Source organism: Erpetoichthys calabaricus, chromosome 17, assembly GCF_900747795.2.
Source record: "Erpetoichthys calabaricus chromosome 17, fErpCal1.3, whole genome shotgun sequence".
NCBI lineage: Eukaryota > Metazoa > Chordata > Cladistia > Polypteriformes > Polypteridae > Erpetoichthys > Erpetoichthys calabaricus.
In genome coordinates this window covers 50,382,600-50,406,679 of record NC_041410.2, presented here as the reverse complement: position 1 = coordinate 50,406,679, position 24,080 = coordinate 50,382,600, and the positions used below count along the sequence as shown (strand labels likewise).

General features: G+C 39.6%; 1 protein-coding gene across 14 annotated transcripts in view; it reads right to left on the bottom strand.

Moving 5' to 3' along the window:
* The window catches only part of csnk1g1 (casein kinase 1, gamma 1), a 286,572-nt gene that overhangs the window by 128,476 nt on the left and 134,016 nt on the right, over positions 1–24,080 (bottom strand). For 3 of the 14 annotated variants that reach the window (XM_051920328.1, XM_051920340.1, XM_051920336.1), the window contains exon 5: positions 7,599–7,750. The exons of the other annotated variants lie outside the window; for them this stretch is intronic. In XM_051920328.1, coding sequence (XP_051776288.1) covers positions 7,599–7,750 — 152 coding nt within the window. The remainder of the gene's footprint in view (positions 1–7,598; positions 7,751–24,080) is intronic. 14 annotated transcript variants of the gene reach the window in all.

Genomic DNA, 24,080 nt, shown 5'->3' with positions numbered 1-24,080 from the left:
CACGTTGCTATCTTTTGTGCAGCTGCTTCCTGAAACGACATGCTGCACGGTGCTTCGCATACTTAAAAGCTCGAAGGGCACGTATTGATTTTTGATTGAAAAACAAACTCTGTCTCTCTCTATCTATCTCTGCTCCTGACGGAGGGGGTGTGAGCTGCCGCCTTCAACAGCTTTGTGCCGCGGTGCTTCGCATACTTAAAAGCCAAGCAGCCCTATTGATTTGTTTGCTTTTCTCTATCTCTGTGACATGATCTGCTCCTGACGCGCACTCCTTTGAAGAGGAATATATGTTTGCATTCTTTTAATTGCGAGACGGAACTGTCATCTCTGTCTTGTCATGGAGCACAGTTTAAACTTTTGAAAAAGACACAAATGTTTGTTTGCAGTGTTTGAATAACGTTCCTGTCTCTCTACAACCTCCTGTGTTTCTGCGCAAATCTGTGACCCAAGCATGACAATATAAAAATAACCATATAAACATATGGTTTCTACTTCGCGGATTTTCTTATTTCGAGGGTGGCTCTGGAACGCAACTCCCGCGATGGAGGAGGGATTACTGTATATATTACTCTACCAAGACAAAACAGAACTGTTATATGGGCACCAACCCCGGGGCATTTTGGCAGTTCTAAAAGAAGGTTGGGAAGGAGAGGTACTTCTCTCCACCAACATATTAGAGTGTATTGCGCAGTAACGCGATAGATTGGAGAAAATAAGACCCTTACTAAAAGATCACATGTCGAAAGCTCAAGCAGTGCAGGTGCGGAACTATAATAGAAACCTCCCTGCGAGAGTTTCAGCCGGGAGATCGAGTAATGGTGCTTGTGTCCACTTCCAACTCCAAATTGTTGGCCCATTGGCTGGGCTCTTACGAGGTTAAAGAAAGAAAAGGGCTCATGGACTATTTGGTAAGTCAACCAAATCATCGACCGAGCGAGAGGGTATATCACGTCAATCTACTGAAGCCGTGGAAAGACAGGGAAGACCACCCTCTTGCCAGCCCTACCCTCTCCCTTTTCTCAAAAACAACTGAACTTAACCTTCGTCACAATTTGACTCGCAACCAGCGACAGGAGCTCGAACGAGCGGTCCTATCTGTCCCGGAAGTGGTCAGTGAAGCACCGGGCCGCACCTCGCTGATTCAGCACGATATAGTGACAGACCCGGGGGTGGTACTCAGGGAACGGCCCTACTGCCTCCCGGAGGCAAAACGTGCAGAGGTGGAACTAGAGGTCCAGCGCATGTGGGCCATGGACATCATTGAAGAAAGTCACAGTCCGTGGACCAGTCCCATCGTCCTCGTTTCTAAACTGGACAGGTCGTGGAGATTTTGTAACGACTTTCGACGTCTTAATCAAGGCTCCAAATTTGATGCCTACCCCATGCCCCACGTGGACGAGCTCCTCGAATGGCTGGGGACAGCCCGTTACTTGACTACTCTTGACATGACAAAGGGATACTGGCAAATTCCCTTAACGGCATCCACAAAAGAAAAAACGGCATTTAGCACCCCTAGTGGAGACTGGCAATACAAGGTTCTCCCATTCAGATTGCACAGGACACCAGCAACCTTTCAGCATCTGGTAGACCAGTCTTATTGTGCCGCCTACCTGCATGACGTGGTCATTTATTCCGGCACCTGGGAGGAGTATGTGATGCAGGTTTACACCTTCGTCCTGACGCTAGCGAAGGCCGGGCTACGGATCCATCCTTGGAAATGTTATTTTGGATTGAACGAAGCCAAGTATTTGGGCTACCTGGTAGGAGGAGGACTGGTGAAACCACAGAGTTCAAAAATAAAAGACATCCTTGAATGGCCCCATCTGATAGACAAGAAGCAGGTGCAAGCCTTCTTAGGATTAGGGAGTTACTACCGCCAGTTTGTACCTCGATTTTCTGAGAGGGCCGCCCCTTTGACAGATCTGACAAAGAAACGGGCCCCTTTACATGTGGTGTGGAACGATTTAACGGAACGGGCATTCAGTGACTTAAAAACGGCCCTAACAACAGCACCTGTTTTGAGAACTCCTGATTTTTCTCTTCCTTTAATCCTCCAGACCGATGCTTCGGACACAGGTCCAGGTGCCATGCTGAGCCAAAGCATCGACGGTGTCGAGCACCCCGTGATATACCTGAGCCGGAAACTGTTGGACCGGGAGATGAGGTATGCAGCAGTGGAACGGGAAGCCTTGGCCATCAAGTGGGCAGTAACCTGCGATACTACCTGCTGGACCGGGAATTCACCCTGGTGACGGACCATGCCGCCCTCCAGTGGATGGCCCTCCACAGGGATTCGAATCCTTGGATCACCAAGTGGTTTTTGGACGTGCAGCCGTACAAGTTCACCGTCACTTATCGCCGAGGTAACCTTCAAGCCAATGCTCATGCTCTCTCCCGGGTTCACAACCTCTCAGTTCAGGCCGCCCAATCCGATGGGTCTGGGCTGAAGGGGGTCATGTCACGCACGAGCGCATAGGGAGCAGCTTAAGGACCCAACGCACACCGCGACAAGTCGTGCCAGGGGACAACGGTGGGGTACTAACCTCTCTTTTTATATTCCCCTAGAAAGAACGAAGCACCACCGCCATAATTTTTCCCGGACGACTACTGAAACCAGCCATTTCCGGGTTCCTTTCTAACCTCTGGTCCCCTCCTGATAACGTCATCTTCCCATCCACCACCACGGCTTTCCCAGCATCACTTTACATCACTTCCGGTCCCCCCTTATAAATTGTCCATCCAGCCATCTTTTTTTGTCTGTTGTACCACCACATACGGCTGTCCCATTCGTTCTCAGTGGGCGGCTGGTAATGCTGCAAGCGGTGACCCAGTTGTGGCTGAACGGAGGCCATTGAGGGTGAACGGGGCGGCAGGGGGTAGCATTGTAGTGTGCATTGGATGGCTGCCTATTGAATGGGGGCGATTCACTACTCGCCTTTGGCCGCACCGTGTTCGTTCTCCGTGGGCGGACGCTGCAGGCAGCATACTATAGTGGAGGTGACTGTGAGGTGGGCTGGTGATGAACCGCCTGTCGAGCCCCCATTCATGCTCAATAGTAAGCCTGCTTGTACTGTTACATACGTAGCAGGAAGTTGTCTCTTGTCAGTACATCAGATGTATTGACGACTGGTGCCTTCCTGCTGTGATAGCGCGTACTGTGCATAAGAGCTCATCTTAATCTTTTGTCTTCACCCTTCAACAATGTCTCTGAAACACAAATCTGATGCAAGTGCTGGTGATACAGTAAAGAAGAGAAAAACCATCACCATTGAAAATAAAGAAGAAATAAAAAGGTCAGAGAGAGGTGAAACTCCATCATTCATTGGCAGAGCACTTGGCTACAGTCGGTCAACAATAGCATTTCTTAAATTTATGTACCTGTTCCGACTTACAAACAAATTCAACTTAAGTACAAACCTATAGTCCCTATCTTGTACGTGACTGACTGACTGCATACATACATACATACATACATACATATATCTCTCTATTATAAAAGGAAATCCTGGGACGAGAATTTCTCAGAGATGATTTCAACCCCCGCAAGAGATAATTAGGTCCCGTGAGATGACTTTTTTTTTTTTTTACTAGAGATTTTGAGAAGTCCCGCACTCCTCTCCTCCTCTCAAACATTTACAACCACACACATGGTCCAATCACGTTTCATTTGTGTGAATGCTATTAGCGCAGGAGCTGTCTGACATCAGCTCCAAGCAAGGTCATAAATAAAAGACAGTAGAAGACAAAGTAGAATGTTGTAAAGAGGTTCAAAAACGTTGGTGCGATACACAAGCAGAGCTGGTTGGAGATTATGAAAATACTAAAATTTGAAAGTCTAAAAAGAAAAACTGATAAAGATCACATTAGTGCTAACAAACGGAAATTACTCTGTGAAATAACGGAACAGAGAAAAGAGAAAGAATATATGGACATAGGTGATATGACAGAAGTATGTAGTTATTGCTTGGCTTTAAACTTTAAGTCGGAGACTTGTTGATTGTCTAATTTGTGTTGCCATCAGGGAAAAGTAGTGTTTCTTCCCAATGAAGAGGCCTGTCCATGAGAATTAAAAAAAATTTGTTTGGTGAAAGTGAAATCCACATATGCAAAAAGTGTGTGGCGCGCAGCGAAGGTCGGCGGGTTGGCAAGAAAAGCTCCCTAGTGTATATACAGTACAAAGATGGATAGTCAGGTCCATAAGTATTTGGACTGTGACACAATTTTCATAATTTGGCTCTGTACACCACCGCAATGGATTTGAAACAAAGCAATTAAGATGTGACTGAAATGTAGACTTTCAGCTTTAATTCAAGGGGTTTATCATAAATATTGAATAAGCTGTTTAGAAAAGGAAGATTTTTTATGCATGGTCCCCATATTTTCAACTAACAATCATGAAGGCCTTAATTGCAGTTGTCTTCATTTGTTGCTTGTTTTTTGGAACTTCTGCATTTAGTTTTTTCTTCAGCAAGTGAAATGCATGTCCAATTGTGTTGAGGTCAGTTGATTGGCTTGGCCACTGAAGAATATTCTATTTATTTGCTTTGAAAAGCACTTGGACTTGCTTTTGCAGTATGTATTGGCTCATTGTTCATCTGTACTGTGAAGTGTCATCCCATCAGTTTTACAACATTTGGCTGAATCTGACAAAAAAATACAGTCCTATGCATTTCAGAATTCATCCTCCTACTTCTACCAGCACTCATATCATCAACAAACACTAGTGACTGACTTCCTTTCACATACATGCATGGTCATGCCATAAAAATGCCTCCATAGTGTTTCACAGGTGACGTGATACTCATCAGATCATGTGCCATTTCTTCTGTTGTCCATACTCTTCTTTTTCCAATATTCTGGTATATATTGATCTAAGTTTCCTTTGTCCACAGAAAACTGTTCCAGAACTGGAGAGGCTTTTACAAAATGTTTTCTGATAAAGTCTGATCTGTCCTTCCTATGCTTGAGCTTTACCAGTGGTTTGCACTTTGTGGTAAACCCTGTGTGTTTACGTTCATGAAATCCTCTCTTGATTGTAGACTTTGGCAATGACAGGTCTACCTCCTGGAGTGTGTTCCTGCTAAATTCTCTGAAGGGGTTCTTCTTCACCAAGGACAGAATTTAGCAATCATCCAGCACAGTTTTCTTCTGTGGTTTTCCAGACATTCTGGTGTTGCCAAATTCACCAGTGTGTTACTTCTTTTTAAGGATATACCACATGGTTGATTTGACCACATCTCATGTTTCTTCTCTCACTCTAAAGGGTTTTTTTGTTTTCTCAACCTAATTATGGCCTGTTTTACTTGCATGGACAGCTCTTTGGACCTCATTATGAGAGTGCACAGTGACATTTTCCAAATGCAATTCCATACTTGGAATCAATTCCAGATCTTTTACCTGCTTAATAGTTAATGAATGCTCCACCTGGCTATGGAAAAGCTTGTCAGTCAAACATCCATATACTTCTGAGCCCCTGGAAATTTGGGTGGGACTGCTATGCAGAAAAATGGCTGTCATTCCTAAACAGCTTATACAATATTTTTTGTAAACCCTTACACTAAAGCTGAAAGTCCACACTTTAATCACATGATTGCTTTATTTCAAATCCACTGTGGTAGTGTACAGAACCAAACTAATATTAAAATTGTGTCATTGTCCAAATATTTATAGACATGACTGTATATACACACGCATACATACATTTATATCTATCTATACACACACACACACACACATATATACACGTGTATGTGTGTGTGTATGTATTTGTGTATGTATGTATATCTCCATGAAATGACCATGTAAGTGTCCGTATGAGTGTGTACATGAATGGGCACTGTAAGGAACCAACATCTTGTCCCAGTATGTTCTTGCTCCCAATGCTGTTTGGATCAGCTCTGTTCCTCCATCAAACTTGAATTGAATTACTCAAATTTGATAATACAGTATCATGTAGTCATTCAGGTTAACAAAACTGTGTTAACTTGCAGCCCTGTGATTTTCAAGTACAGTACATTTCAGGGACAAACTTGCAGAAATTCAGAGTATTAAAACTTTTTTTTTAATATTCTTCTGGTAGCAGAGGGAGAGCAACTTTAATATTGTGCCATCTCATCCTGGAATATCAGCTGTAGGTGATAATGTCCAATTCATTGAATGAAATGAAACAGAAGCTTTAGTTTCTCTCATGAAAGTTTTCCCTGATAATACGCATCAGAGAAGCAGAACTAACACACACACGTACTGTATAGCTCTCATATCTTGTTTTGGGGGAACATTCAACTCATGAATGATAAATACACATTAATGATGCTGCACATTTTTTGTTTAAGTATGCGTGAATTTTATGAGCCTAAGCATTCTTTGCTGTATCACCTGGGTTAGTGCTGAATCACAAAGTACCCTTGTCCTACAGCAAGAATTGGGAAAGCATGAGCGCCGGTTAAAATTCTTTTTTGGCGTTAAATTTTGGCAAAGAAATAGATAAATTTCACTTCTTTCACAAAAGATTGTCATGTTTTCCTCAGCAGGGCTGATCAATTGACCATCTAGTTCTTTTGACAAGTAATATCAAAGAGGCTTTCTAACCAAGTCAGAAAGGTAGGTTTGAAGTAAGCAGAGAATAAGCACACAGCATTCAGGCACTCAATGGGTGGATTACAACTGCTTTATTTCAAATGGAGAGAAGAGACCAGTTCGGTTTAAACACTATAAACTGTGTGAATGACCTAAACACTTTTACTCACTAATCAATAAACGGAAGCATTCTTGATGTCGCTGTGGTAACTTGGGTGATTATGGCAGACTCCATACTACACACATGCACTTTTGGAGAGACAAGATTAAAAAAAGCCCTGTATGTTCTTGTAATGTACTTGTATTAGGCAACTTTCCTTCATGACCACAAACAAAAAATTGAAATAGTATTATAGCATTGATTTTATTTTCTTATAGTTTTTCTTGTTGGCAGTAAACAGCAGTAGCATTTTCTGTTAAACAGACTAATTTCAGAAATAAAAAGACTACAAATCTCTTCAATTCAATAGCATTAAAGTTATAGAAACATTCATTTATAGTAGTTGTACAACATGCAATAAATTTAATTAATGCATTTCATCATCATGATTTTAATGGCCATTTTCCAAAATTATGCAAGTTAGCTAGCCATCACATTCCAAGTTCCAACTTAAACTTTGTTACTGAACAGTATAGTTCCCAATTCCATCAAAGTGCATACTGTGAAAACCTTCATTAGAGAAATCAAATTTGGATGACCTGTGTTGGTGTAAAGAAGAGATTTAAGTGTAAATGTGCTTTGAAAAAAAAAATCAAAAAACAGTCTACAATGTTATTGGTTTTAAAAGAGTACATGTTAATTTCCTTGTTCCATATACAACATGCTAAATTGGGAACATCCACCATTACTCAATCATGACAAATTTAGGAAATACTGATAGCCATTGCTTTTACTTTAATCTACGGACATTCTTAATAGTATGCAAAGAAATAAAAGTAAATTACATAATAATTACAAACAAATAATGAAAAGTAAATTACATTATACTTTACATGTTTTCTCACCTTACATAATAACTTACCAGCTGTATGGCTATCATTAACACAGTTTTTAAAGAGAATGTTCGATCACAAAGATCAAAAAGGTCTTCCAAACTGGGACCCAGTAGTTCCAAAACCATGGCATTATACTTCCCACAGGGACCAAAGTAATATACTTGGGGCAATCCCTCAGCTGTAGCACAAAAAGAAACAAAACATTAAAAAACACACCACATACAAATCTACCTACATTTTTCTTCAAACAAACAATACAGAGGGGGAAAGAATTTAATCCCCTGCTGAATTTGTAGGTTTGCTCACTTACAAAGAAACTAACAGTCTCTAATTTTTATAGAAGCTTAATTTTAATGGAGACAGAATATCAACAAAAAAACATTACACAAAAGGTATAATTTGATTTTACATGTCATTGAGTGAAACAAGTATTTGATCCCCTACAACCCAACCAGAATTCTGGCTCCCACAGATTGTGCTACACAAATTACAATCAATCAATTAGATACTCCTGATCTCAACTTGTTGTGTACAAAAGCACACCTGTCCACAGAAGCTTGGTAACTCAAAGCTTTAGCTCCTCCACAGATTTGCTATAGGATTGAGGTCTGGAGACTGGCTAGGCCACTGCATGATCTTAATGTGCTGCTTTTTTAGCCACTCCTTTTTTGCCTTGGTGATATGTTTTGGGTCATTGTCACGCTGGGACCCATCCACGATCCATCTTCAGTGTTCTGGCTGAGGGAAGGAGGTTCTTGTCCAAGATTTTATTGGCCCCTCAATGCGGTGAAACCATCCTGTACCCTTAGCAGAAAAACAGCCCCAAAGCATAATGTTTTCACCTTTGTGCATGACTGTGGGTGATGGCATCATACTCCGCATTTCTCTTCCTCCAAACACAGCAGATTGAGTTGATGGCAAAGAGCTCAATTTTGCTTTCATCTGACCACAGCACTTTCTCCTAAGCCTTCTCTGAATCATTTAGATGTTCACTGGCAAACTTAAGAAAGGCCTGTACATGTGCCTTCTTGAGCAGGGGGACCTTGGTGACTATGGTACCAACTGCCTTCTGATCATTAACAGGTGCCTCCTGTGTAGTTTTGGGCTGATCCCTCACCTTTCTCAATCATCCTCACCCCATGAGGCAAGATCATGTATGGAGTTCCAGACCGAAGGAAATTAATGGTCATTTTACATTTCTTCCATTTCCAAATTATCGCACCAACAGATGTCACCTTCTCACGAAGCATCTTGCTGATGGTCTTACAGCCCATTCCAGCCTTGTGCAGGTCTATAATCTTGTCCCTGATGTCCTTCAACAGCTCTTTGGTCTTGCCCATGGTGCTGGAAAGGTTGGAATGGAAGAAATTGATTCTGTGGACAGATGTGCTTTATACACATAAGTTGAGATCAGGAGTATCTGTAACTGATTGATTGTAATCGCCAATCTGTGAGAGCCAGAATTCTGGCTGGGTTGTAGGGGATCAAATAGTTATTTTACTCAATGACATGCAAATCTATGTATAAAACTATGTATAAACACCTGACTTCTATACTCTGTCTTATTCCCTTAACCAATACACCTTATAAGTGCAGAATCATCTGATAATTTCTGCAAGTGACATAACCTGCTGTTATATTTATAGTCAGATGTACAGAGTAAAGACAAAAGAAGACAGGTCTGTTACTTGTGATGCTCCAATGTTGCACACATCTGTATCAAAAACACAGTCCTTTAATATATAAATACAGAACAAAAAAAATACATCTTTATTGAACTGTTCTCTCTCTTTATCTTAATCTTTATCTTATCTTTTATCTTTAAGTTTTCATGCGACACGACGCGGTGTACTGTTTATACTTGCGGGCGTACTTTATGTAAATCTGGAGGATTCCACCAGGTGGCACTGCGAGATATCATGGTGATAAAAGAACAGTTGGCTTCACTGTGTTGTGATCTGCCAGAAACTTCCATTAAATTCAGGACACACTGCCAAAATATCTCTGAAAATGAGGTTTAATGATTACATCCATCAATTCAGGGGTGTGCCCACTCCAGGATTCATCGGCCACAAGGCAGAAGCAATCCCTGGACAGGGCATCAGCTCATTGTAAGGTGAATACAAGCACACACATACACTAGCATCATTTTAGCATCACCAAATCCCCCAAACCTGCATGTCCTTGGTAGGGATGCTAGAGCACACTGTGAAGCTGCAGCAATATGGCTCTGCCAACGTGCCAGCCCCCGACACGTATAAATATTAACAGTAGTAATTATTTAAATGTAGTTAATGATTTCTGTAAAATGTAACATACATGTTTTAAAACATTTCATCAAGAAAGTGATATTAAGTATAAATCAAGTTACTAAATGTGCAGAGCTTGAATATCGTAAATTTAATGTGTTCTGTGTAGCAATCACTGCCTGCCGCTGCTATCCGTGCAGGAGGATGCCCCAGAAGCATGTAGCGATTAACAAGTGGATAACTTAAGATGATGTTTACAGCATTCTACTTTAAAGACAAAATAAACGAGATTAAAGTTGAATTTTTCACAGACCTTTTTCGTCACTGAGTCCCTAATTTTTTTTTCTCTGTGGCTGAAATACACTTCCATACATTCTGATGCTGTTGCAAAGGTGAGGGAAAGAAAAAAAAATAGATGGCACCAGAAGATGGTATGTGAGACCTTTAAAATGTATCATGTCATTATGAAGGGAACTATGTGACGTCTGTATTGCCTGTATGAGAAATACATGAAGAAAACAACATGAATGCATTTGTATGTCAGCATTCAAGTTTGATGATTTGCTTCACCGCATCGAACCATTCATCATTGAAGCACGCACATTGATTCTGTAGGATCTGCAAAGTGGCTTGCTGTCACGTGTTGATAGTAAACATTACGTTTCAATTTGAACATACTGCACCCCCATATTTTTTTTTTTTTGTTTTTTTTTTTTTACACTGGTACAGCAACTCATGCACGTGTTAATTTCTGAGTACATGCTCAGAGGACATGTCAAATGAACACTGGGAATGCGTGGCAGTCATGATGCATGTGTTTTGAGTGTGAAGTATAAACCGGCCCTGAACACAAAGTACAAAGCAGAAATGATGCTTAGTTTTTGTTCATTTCCTATAGTCTCAAGAGATGGAGGGGAGCTGTTTGGTTCTTAGGGCCTAGAGAGAGAGTTCACTGGGACAGACGAATGAGTAACATGCTTTGTTTTTCATATACAGGTCTCCCTCACTGTCAGTCTGTACTTGGAAAAGAATCATTATGGTCCAGCATAGTTAATGTCATTTTGCAAGTATACAGTATGTCTGTGATGAATTAGCAATCATCTCTTTGTATTAATGAAAATGAACACACTGCTTCATTTAAAGTTTTCCCTATTTGTGAATTATGTTGTTCTTTATTGAGGCTGGGCCAAATGCTGTACTCCTAGCAAATTCTGGTACATCTGTAATGTTTCAAGTGTTGCAGGCTGTCATCGAGTGCCAAGATCCGGAGAGTATAAGCCAAGTCCAGGCTGAGTTGAAGCAGAAAAAGTAAGGATCTAGTGCCGATACTGCATTATGATGACAGAAGGGGATATTTTGATTTTGTTTTTTTAATTAGTGGTTCGTGCATGTCCAACCTATTGGCTGATAAATGATGCATATGTTTGTCCTTCAGTTTGGCAGATCTGAGTTACAGTCACTCTCCCTGCAGGCCAAGGTGTCTAAAAGTCTGGGAAATACATGCAAAAGTGCCACTAAATTGTGAATGAAACTGCATTATCAAACTGAGACTTCTAGACGCTGTATACTGGAAACAGGCTCAGACTCACACCTCCAAAAAGAAATTCATTTTTCAATTTACTGGTCTGGGATTGTGATGTTGTATGTAGTCACAGATGGCAGCTGTAGTGAATGTATCATGTGCCCTGCCAAGTTATTAAAAAAAAAAAAAAAAAAAAAAAAAAAAAAAAAAAAGGGACAGCATCACATTGTCCTATAACAGATAATTTGTGACTGTCCAAACAACTTATCACTCATTTTTCTTCATTATGGAGATATGTACTGAAAGTACTGCTCCAATCCCCACACACCCAAACCCCTTTGCTTTAGCTCCCTCGAATTTCAAACCATACATATAAGCAGTGGTTTTAATACGGGGTATTCTAGTTATCTCTCATACTATATAAACAACTAAGAGAACTGTTAAAGAATCAAACCAATTATTGGGAATAATTAAGGAGTAGAAACAGAAAATTCCAATATGCCTTTTCTGCTGCAGCTATGCTACCAAGTTACCTGCTATACTATCTTAGTGGTGTAGTTATTTCAGAATAACTGGCTAAAATCAGGCCTTGAAAAACAAATCCTGCAACACTGCATTAGAATTAATATTTTTTCCCAAAAAACACATTACTTAAATAAATGTGCAATTAAACCAGTGAAGGTACTGTTAAATAGTCCAGTGCATTTAACAAATTAGTCATTGGTCTGAAACATTTTAAGTGCCACTGACTAACAGGAATTGTTTTCTTTCAACTGAAGCAAAATGTTTTAACAATTTTTAATTAAAAAAATTGAAGAAACAATATATATTGGTTAATTTGCACTTTTCAATTAATGACAACAGATAAAATCACTGACTTTTCTGATATGGTAAATTTTGTATTTTTGCATAATGTCTCTGAATTTCAGTGAGCTGTGGCCAAAATTCCCCTAAAATAAATTACAATAAATATTTCCTATCCTTATTGGGGGTAATCTACATGAACTACTCTTGGAAAATGTGAACTCAAAAATCTTATACAAACAAAAAAAATAATTCACCAGAATTCAATTAATGAAGTTGCCCTCAAAAATGAAAACGTTACTCAGTCACCTACAAAAATACTATTTCCCGTTTAGCTAAAATGATTAAATTTAGCCGGAGGACATATCCAGGGCAATAGGTACTCATAAGAAAAGAAATTTTCAGTATATCAATATTTAGGGGTAACATGTCCATAGAAACACTAAATACTCCAAAATCTCAAAAACCCTTTTGACTGAAATTTAGTGATGTAGAATAAAGAAAAATTAACCAATCCTTTTTTTTTTTTTTTTTTTTATTTGTTGACATTTGTCATTAATGTGATTGGGACATTTTAATGCACCGTTTCCCCTTTCTGCCACAGGCCCTGACAGTGATCGCACTGAAAATGGGGCTTGCCACTTTATGCAAATGAAGGCCACTACAGTAACAAATAGGGAGGAGGAAATTTCAGTAAAGCTCAAATATGACGTGTTTAGCAAACGCACTAGGCTCTATTGCCAGGCACTATGGATGTGAGCAGAGTCAACTTCATGCAACTGATTTAACATAGATATTCCCTTCTCCTTATCTGCAACCTTGTGACAAATGGTGATATGGGGACTACAATACATATCAGCCAATGTGATGCTCCACCTGATTTCATCAGTTCTCACAAAGTTTAAATAAGAGCATCAACAAATGGTACATGTCATCAATGGTGGTAACTGTTGAATTTTTTTTCCTCAGCCACTTTGGGATAACAATTTCATTGTCTTGCTGGATTACAGTGTTTAATATCTTAGAGTCTGTCTTTTTGTCTCATCTTGGATTGTGTTTAAACATGTTGCATTGACAAAAGACACCATTTCCCCTTAGTTATTTTTTACCTGGTCCCTTTCCGGAGAAATGTGTTACCAAACCTTTAAGGATCAATCAATCAATCTCTTTCTTTCTCTTTTAAAGCAACCCCCCCTGAATTTACAATCCCAAATACCTATTTTTAGAAGGTTTTGCTATTGGAAACTTGCACGTGTAACACAACATATTCCAAAGGAAACACTGCTCTTTTGTTTATCATTACCTATTGTTACATTTGATACAATCTACAAAGCGAGACTGGGACAGCCGAACAGTGAAAGCATGGTGCACCTGGCCAAGCGTGTACTTTATTTATTATACCATATTTACCATGTATGACAATAAAACTGATGCAGTAGTTTAGCCATCGTGAAGACAACTGAAACTCAGCATATATAGCAGTATTTGTTAATGTTATCAAGGTGATTCATTCCTAGTTAATTTAAAACTACCATAAGTCATGATGCTATATTTCCACAAAACTCAAATTAGATTGTCCTCATCATAAAATGCATTTGAATGTCTACCAAAAAAACTATAAGTTACTAATATTATTCACTTAAGATGTTCTCAGTTTGGTATGCGTTTTAGAAAAAACTGTACTACATTGAGTTTTATTGTGGCTTGGCTATAGCACGTTTGGCCATTGCTTATCATGCGTGCAAACATCATTCTGATATATGATGTGCATGCAGGAAGACAATGGCAAAAGGGCTTTTAAAAAAATATATAAGGTACTGTTTTAATATACAGTATAATCAGTTTATTTCAGATTTATTATTTCATGTACACAGTACAATTACATTCCTGGACTGTTAGTTGAGAATGCCGCAGCAAGAATTTTAGCAAGAAGAAGAAAATCTGAGCATATCTCACCAGTTTTAGAGTTGTTACATTGGTTACCAGTGTCTATTTAGGGCAGATGTCAACTTTTGTCGACACAAGGGGTTGAGGGCAAATGTCAACTAAAGTCAACATCTAGGGGCAGAGGGCGATAAAAGCTGCAAACGTTGATAAAACTAAGTTACATTATGGTACACCCTCATAGCTAGGAGGACTGATGGACTCGCTGACTTGATGTCTAATTCATGCATGTACATGAGTAGCATAAACAATATCCAGAATGGCATCAACATCAAGTGAGAAAGCGGAGCAAATATGCAAAGTAAAAATTAAATTGGACTCTGAGTTATCGCTCACCAAGTTTGAAATATTTTCTGACATACTTGCCAACAATCACTGCTTGAAGAGGAACCAAATTACAGACAGTACTCTGTTTAGTTATCTTGTTCTTCCTTCCACTTCATTATTTTTTTTTCCATAATTGTGGTGGACAGAGACCCTCCTTGGTGGTCAGAGCATGTGTATATTAGTATATGATATCAAAAGAGGGGTCCTCTTAAATCTACGAGCACCATGCTACAGGTAACATTCGATCGAAGGTTGGGATCCCCTTCAAACACTATTTTCAAGACGTAACAACCATTGTGCCACCACATTCCTTATCCAGTGCATGACTTTTACTGCATAGGTTATGTAACATAACACCACAAGGATAGCCTCCAGCTGCTCTGTGAGTCTGCCTAGTATAAGTGGGTTTGGAAAACTGATGGTGAATGAAAAATATTGCATGTTGGTGGCAAGTTGCATTAGCAGGGGATCAGACACCCACGGTATAAGCAGATAGTGCAGATACTCCATTACATAAATGAGAGGTTCAGGGGATCTTTTAAAAGACACACCCCCTGCCAAAGCCACAAAAGAATTCCAATTTGTGTGGCTAAAGTGAAGGATAGAGAGATGGTACCAAAAGGGCAATGTAAACAGCAAGAAACCATGAGCATTCTATGTGTACGAGGAGGAGCACAGTAATATACTGTGCATGATGCACTGATCAGGACAGCCTTCCCTCCTGCTTAAACTATCACCAGGCATCTCACACACCTCCTACTGTGAATGTGAGTGCATGACAGCTTTCTTTCTTACAAGGTTAAAAATGCAAATGTTTGAAGCCAATCTGCATCCTGCCAGTCAGTCTGCCTCTGTCCTTCAACAGAAACAACACGGGCTTACAAAGCTCGCCAACGTATCGTGCAAAAGTCCCTGTTTGTGATGGTCTTTACATAAGAAAACATTTATATGTTTACTTATATAAAAAGCAGATCGAATGTTATTTACCTAGATTTTTTTACTTATCTTCCTACAGCTTAAAGGTCACAAGTAGACTGCAGAGCTTTCCTGTGTTTGATCGACAATGGCATGCTCACAAATTCAACATGTAATGCCGATGAAAAATGCCTGCTGACATTTCAGTACGAGAGCAATGGTACGAGAATGCAGTTAGACTTTTTTTTTTGGACACATACACTATCCAGATCTAAAACGCAAGCGTGGAGACTCACTAGCGTACTGAAGAGTCTATAGCTGCAGGTGGAAGCTCCCATGTAACTACTGCTATGTTTTTGCCTGTTGTCCAGAAATGGTTTCATAAGCTTTATGACCTTAGTCTCGGAAAGTTTTCTCCCCGTGGTTGGCGACTGGGATCTTTACCTGAATAGATCAAACACAGTTGCGTACGGTGCGACAGGAGCTTCTACCTGCAGCAAAAGTCACTTCAGTACACATGTACTGTGGTCAAGCGTGCCCTGTGTCGCTCAAACACAGGAAGCTCTGCAGTTTACTTGTGACTTTCGCTGTAGGAAGATAAGTAAATAAATCAAGGTAAATACACATTTGATCTGGCTTTTTATATAAGTACAGTGATCCCTCGCTATATCGCGCTTCGCCTTTTCGCGGCTTCACCTCTATTGCGGATTTTATATGTAAGAATAATTTAAATATATATCGCGGATTTTTTGCTGGTTCGCGGATTTCTGCGGACAATGGGTCTTTTAATTTCTGGTACATGCTTCCTCAGTTGGTTTGCCCCAGTTGATTTCATACAAGGGACGCTATTGGCAGATGGCTGAGAAGAAACCCAACTTACCTTTTCTCTCTCTCTCTCTCTTGCGCTGACTTTCCTCTGATCCTGACGTAGGGGGATTGAGCAGGGGGGCTGTTCGCACACCCTAGACGATACCGGACGCTCGTCTAAAATGCTGAAAGATTTTCACGTTGCTACCTTCTGTGCAGCTGCTTCCTGAAGCGACATGCTGCACGGTGCTTCGCAATACTTAAAAGCTCGAAGGGCGCGTATTGATTTTTGTTGTTTGTTTTTCTCTGTCTCTCTCTCTCCCTTTGTCTGCTCTGACGGAGGGGGGTGTGTGAGCTGCCGCCTTCAACAGCTTTGTGCCACAGTGCTTCGCATACTTAATAGCCCAAACAGCCCTATTGATTTGTTTGCTTTGCTCTGTCTTTCTGACATTCTGTGCTCTGACGCGCACTCCTTTGAAGAGGAAGATATGTTTGCATTCTTTTAATTGTGAGACGGAACTTGTCATCTCTGTCTTGTCATGGAGCCACAGTTTAAACTTTTGAAAAAGAGACAAATGTTTGTTTGCAGTGTTTGAATAACGTTCCTGTCTCTCTACAACCTCCCTGTGTTTCTGCGCAAATCTGTGACCCAAGCATGACAAAATAAAAATAACCATATAAACATATGGTTTCTACTTCGCGGATTTTCTTATTTCGTGGGTGGCTCTGGAACAGAGCAGGAGCAGAGAATGTCAGAGCAAGAGAGAGGGAAAAAAAAGCAAACAATCAAAAATCAATACGTGCTGTTTGATCTTTTAAGTATGCGAAGCACCGTGCAGGAAGCATATCGCTTGACAAAGCAGCCACATGTAAGCCCAGCAAGGAAAGGGAGCAATGTGAAGGTAATCTTTCAGCGTTTTTTTGAGGAGCGGCCCGTATCCTCTAGGGGTGCGAACAGCCCCCGTGCTCACAATATATTTGAGGAGTTTTATTTAATACGTAATACGTGCTTGGTTGGGGTAGCTTCTCAGCCATCTGCCAATAGCGTCGTCCCTTGTATGAAATCAACTGGGCAAACCAACTGAGGAAGCATTGTACCAGAAATTAAAAGACCATTGTCCGCAGAAAATTCGTGAACCAGCAAAAAATCTGCGATATATATTTAAATACGCTTACATATAAAATTCCGCGATAGAGTGAAGCGCGAAAAGGTCGAAGCGCTATATAGCGAGGATTACTGTAGTACTAAAACATGAAAAATGTTTGTCTTTTAGGTATGTGTTCAACATTTCTTGCATTCATGTCATCCTACATTTACACAGATCTTTGTAGACACGGAACACACATGAAATGCTTGCGTTCCAAATAACGATATATTTTTTAGCCTATACAGCTCTCTGGTACTACCTCACTCCCTGATAAACAAGGCTTGAGCTGGGAGAGGTTTTTGCCATTTCTGTGGCAGTGGGAGGATGGGATATCAGGCTGCTTGGGCTTATCGACACATTTACAAGACAAAAGACGCTGATGGAGAGGTGGCGAACAGATTTAAGGTGGGCTGGATTTATAAGTTTTTTCATAGGCTTTGGTAATTCTAGTGTTAATAGCTTATGACATAGTTTTAACTGCTCCTTCTGACTTAGGAAAGATTGCCATATACGAATAAGTTTAAAAACAGAATAGTATTGTAGCTTAAAGGTATGTTTCTTAATAAGTGAAGAGGAAACAAAGTTTTAACAACACAAAAAATCTTACCTGTACATCCTAGCTTGTATGTAAAACCTGTATTCTAAATGAAGTTGAGGCGCTCTGGACTTTATTGGTTCCTAAAAAGTGAAAAACAACACATTAAATACAGAAAAAGAAAAAGTCTATAAGAGTAAGGTGCTGTGAAGCTGGCTGACTAGCATTTTCTGATTGAGCTAACATCTTAATTCACTGAAGGTCTGATAACTATTGCTTATGCATCCAAGTGTGTGTATACTGTCCTCTAAAACGGAGCTTTGAAAGAAAGAAGTTGACGTGGCAGGAAATCATCTCGTCATAACCAATAGCATCAGCCAACTTATGTTATACATTTGGTTTGCGTCTGTAACAGACGGTGTACATTTATAGTATTTGTAAAAGTTACTGTGTTTTTTCCACTTTTATTCTCTCAGTTACGATCACAAGACATACTACCTCCCTAGGGATCTGATGTTGTCAGTTTTTATTTGAAACTGGGAATAACTGTAGATGTGAGTGGTGTTTTGAGGCAATGGAACTGAACATTCTCTGATCTGGAGGGATAAAAGCTGACACACAAACGCTGGTGAATCTGCCTTATTTGTATCTCACCGTCACTTGATTTTTTTTTTATTCAGATTTATTGAGTGTTCCTGCTCACGCTGAATTAGCTGAATCACGCTGAATTGAATCATAATTCCATGATGTCAAAGCCACACTGACAAAAAAAAACAAAACAAAAAAAAACATAGGTATATATATGATATTTGGAAATATTCATTTTATGACCTGCATAGTACATTTCGGAAAACACTATGGCAAGGAAGCAACATTCATATTATTCATATTAATTCGCATAACATCTTGCAGTTGTAATCGGTGACCGCGTGGAGAAGACCATGTGTTTAGACCTCAGTCAGTCATTGACTGCAAAGGATTTTCAACCAAGAGTTGAAAATGATCATATTTATGATTGTTAGTTTGTCCAAATACTTTTGAGGCCCTGAAAATGGGGGAACGTATAAAAATGGCTATCTTTTCTTAATGGCTCATACAATAATTTTGTTAAATGACTTAAACTCAAAAGGCAACTCCACACTTCAATCATATTTCGATTGCTTCATTTCAAATCCATTGTGGTGGAGCACAGAGCCAAAATGATATTGTCCAAATACTTATGGACCTAACTGTATACAGACTAGGAAGACCAATACAACACAAGTGTTACAAGACTTCAGACTGCAATCACATTTCCTACAACTGCGGACAAGCCAAATTTTTTAATATATATTACCAAAAATATTTTTTTTCTGATTTTAAAACAATCACTCTGTCACTCTATCAAATATATTTCATCAATGATTTCAAACAAGCCATCCTTTTAGTAGTTGAATGAATGTTTATACATTACATGGAAAAAAGACTGTGGACATCTGACCATCCTGCCTACATGAGCTTGCTGGACATCCCATTCCAAAACCAAGGGCATTAATATGGAGTTGAACACACCCAGTGTGACTGTAATCGCTTCCACTCTTCAAGAAAGACTTTCACCAAGATTCTGAAGTTTGTTTTGGGGAATTTGTGCCCGTTTGGCTTAAAGAACATTTGTTTGGTCAAGTACTTATGTTGCTGAATATGAAGACCTGGCTCGAATTCAGATTTTTAATTCATCCCAATGGTGTTGAGCAGACGTGCGGTAAAAGCTCTGTGACGGCCATTAAAGTTCTAACACATTGAATTTGTCAAATCATGTGTTTATGGAACTGGCTATGTACATAGAGGCACAGTCATGTTGGAAGAGAAAATGGCCTTCCCCAAACTGTTTCTAAAAATGATAGAAGTGCAGGATTGTCTAAAATGAATTTATATGTTCTAGCATGAACAGGACCCTTCACTGGAACCAATGGACCTAACCCTAAACAATGAAAAACAGCCTTAGACCATTATCCTTCCTCAAACTAACTTTATAGTAGGCACTATACAGTCCTGAAGGTAGCATTCTCCTGCTATTCACAAAACCCAGATTTGCCCATCAGACCACCAGATAAGAGAAGCATGATTCATCACTCTGGTGAAAGCCTTTTCACTGCTCCACAATCCAATGGCGATGTGCTTTATACTATTCCAGCAGATACTTAGTACTGGGTATAGTCATCGTAGACTTGTGTGCAACTATTCTGCTATGGAAACTCATTTTATGAAGCTCCTGACACACAATTCTTTGCAGATGATGCTTCCAGAGGCAGTTTGGAACTCTTACTAGTAGCACAACAGACAATAAGCAAATTTTACATTTCATGCGGTTTGACACTCAGTGGCCCCACTCTGAGTTTGCATGGTCTACCACTTCATGGACACTATAGACACTTCCACTTCACAATGTTAACACTTACAAATTGACTGGGGCAGATATAAAAAAGCAAAAATTTCACATAGTAATTTCTGGCAAAGGTGGTATTCTAAGACGATGCTACATTAAAGTCAGAGATCTTCAGCATAACCCATTCTACTGCCAATGTCTGACATTAGAGATTATATGGTTACGTGCTTGATATTGTTTGGTTGAAACACCTGAGCTCAAAAGTTTGTAGAGGTATCTACCTACTTTTGGACACAGTGGATGAGGGTAATGAAGAAAACTTACCAAAATTGGGCATCACTTGTCCTGACATTGTGCCTGGCCTCAACACTCTATGGGGTGTTATACAGTGCACAATATCAGTTGAAATGGGCTTTTTCCTGACTAGTCATTACATTTTGACTTGAACAATATAAATATTCAAAAAAAGAATGCTAGTATGAAAGCAAAAAAAAAAAACAGTATTTGTAAGATCACAGGTATTTCCACTCAATAACTGCAGAATTAGTACTTTTCACAAAAGAAGATCAATCAAGACTCACATGTTCATTTACATTTCCCCACAAAATTGAAAACTAATGTGGTCTTCCTTCAGAGCGCTAAACATATTATACTTCATTTTGAAGAAAACTAATAAAATTAAAATATTAGAAAGTTCATGCTTACCAATTTGATGGCTACATATTCATTTGTGTAAAGGTTTTTTCCTAGGAAAAATAAAATGATGTCAGTATGATGCATTGTCAAATGATGCCACACACTACAAACAATATACTTTCAACATGTAATATTTTTCAAAAAATTGATTGTTTAAAAATTTTCTGGAATAAGTCTATGAAAGATGTTGCCATAATGAACAGGGAATGAGAGTTGATTGTGATCTAGGAAACTAAAATACAAAAAGGCTCTGCTCAAATCTTCAGAGGCAAAACTGAACAGTACATTTTCTATTCCCACTCCTAACATATGATGGTTATAGTTCAATAAAATGTGAGTTCATTATTTTTCAGTAATGAATACAAAAACACACACAAAGCATCTTATTACTGAAAGACTGAATCATTAGGCACTTCCCCACCATAGGAACCTTTTTCAGGAACCAGGAAATTTTTAGAAACTCAAACATTTGTTGCACTCCCACAAAAGGAACTCAGGCCATTTGTAGTTCCTGATAGGTAGTTTCTGGTACTTTTTTTGTACATCCTACTCCAGGGTATGTACTTTTTGTTCAACCAGGGTGGGGCTAAGACGATGAATTGTGCCGACTGGTTGACCACAAGCACTGACGTATCTTACAAATCTGTATGGAATTTATCGCTGAAGATGGAGCCGATATACAGCTAAATGAATGAGGTTAGGTTTAATTAAGTGTGTTTGATATGATATTCAAAAGGAATTGGAGTCATCCATCTGAAATGATAAAATGTATTTTAAAATGTGGGTAAACCCCAGTTCAGCCAAACAAAGACAAAGCAGGACTGTGAAAAATTGAATTAATGAAATCAAGACCAAAAAAAAAAAAAAAAAAAAAAAAAAAAAGACCATAACGGTAAAGTGGTTCTGACAGAAAAACCAACAAATGGTTTTGCATGATGGAAGCTACTGCGGTGGGTTGGCACCCTGCCCGGGATTGGTTCCCTGCCTTGTGCCCTGTGTTGGCTGGGATTGGCTCCAGCAGACCCCCGTGACCCTGTGTTCGGATTCAGCGGGTTGGAAAATGGATGGATGGATGGATGGATGATGGAAGCTATTGTAAGTCACAGACCAGCATACTCTGGAAACACACCACATAACTCTTCATACCTGCCACCCTGATGCTTCATGCTATGCACCCAATCAAAGCAATAATCTCCCCTGTGAAGATGTGATCACTTTGAAGTTATGGTAGTTAGAGTCAGTCCCTCATGAACTACTGATCACAATGCATTGCACACTGCATCACTCTTCTTTGCGTGTCTCACTTTTTGCATAAACATTACAGATCGTGTTATGTGGTCAAAAAACTTTATAATCTGGGTCTGTCCACATTGTTGAGTCTCTGGATCAGGGACTTTCTCACCAACAGGCCATCAGCCACACTGGTTTTGAACACAGGCACGCCACAGGGTTGTGTGCTCAGCCCAGCACTCTTCACGTTATTTACGCACAATTGCTCTGCCATCCATGCTACAAATATGGTTGTGAAGTTTACGGATCATAGTGGATCTCATATCAGACAATGATGAGACTCACTACAGAGAGGAGATAAAACACCTGGCACTATGGTGCTCAGCCAACAACCTCATCTTGAACACCAAGACCAAAGCGGTTATTGTTGGCTATAGGAGAACCCGAACAACAGAACATGCTCCTATATTCATACATGAGGAATTGTAATGTGTGTGGACATAATCAAGTTCTTGGGTATCCACATCACATCGGATCTGACCTGGTCTTTGAACACATCATACCTGGTAAAGGAGGCCAAACAAAGACTCTTCCTCAGGAAGATGAAACGTGCTGGATTCTCCTCTCGGTTGTTCACAAACTACTACAGATCCGCTATAGAAAGCACTCTGTGTCACAGTATGACAGTGTGGTACAGCAGCACCACAGCACAGGACAGGAAGGACTTGGCATGGGTGGTGAGAACAGCACACGGGATCATGGGATGTCCTGTCCTAGACCTGGACTCTGTATATGCTGGAAGGGTACAGAAGAGGGCCAAATATATAGCTGCAGATCTCACCCATCCAGGAAATGGACTGTTTGTACCACTGCCTTCGGGAAAGCGATACAGAAACATAAAAACATGTACCAGCAGACTGAAAGACAGCATTTTCCCCAGAGCTGTGAAGTCCATCTGCCCCTGCTGATACACACACATTCATCTACCCCTAACCTGCCCCCCTGTAGACATGCACACGCACTTTCCCTCGTAATCAAACACACACTCTTATTCCTCCCCTGCAGACCCATGCACACAGATCACTGGTCTCTGCAGGCGTGCTACCTCAGGGAAAGTCTGAACTTGATGTTTTATTGCTGCTGTCTTTTATATTTATTATGTTTATTTTATTATTTATAGTGTATTGTGTATTTTAAGTATACTGCCTCGAAGCCGAGTCCTACGAACATAAAAAATTCGTTACGTGTATGCATAATGACAATAAAGAATTCTATCTATCTAAACTCAACACACAAAAGTATCCCTGGGACTACATCATACAGGAACTCATTGACTCCTGAAAACAAAGTTCCTGTGGTGGGAAAGCACCTAGTGTAGAAAGTATATATTATAATATTATATATATATATATACACATATATATACACACACATATACATACATTTATATATGTTTCTAATGCAAAGTTGAATGAATTATTCAGTTACTCATAATTATACTGTACTTTGAACATTACAGAGTTCAAACGCTAAATTCACAGAGTTTGAACAATGCTTCTACAGCCACACAGGACATCAGCACTCCTCACTAACGAGCAGTAAATGTAATTTTCATTTTATTATACAGTATTTACATATTTTATTTATTGATTCAGACTTTGAACAGTGCAGAGTTCAAACACCCTCCTGAAACAAATTAAGTCTGAGGTACGATGCACCACTGTATTGTGGGGGGGGGGGGGGTTATGGGGTTGTGGGGATTGTTAAAAAAAGAAAAAAAAAAACAGCACATAAATTTAAGTTAATGTAAAATATCTGATGCAAAAAATTACTATTTTGTTCAGAATATAAGATGGCATCATGCTTTTTTGAAGTCTAGAGATTTTTATTGATTATCTATATTATTACAAACTTTGAATTGTATTACAACTTACTCAAAAGTTCTTACTGCAGAAGCAATAATACT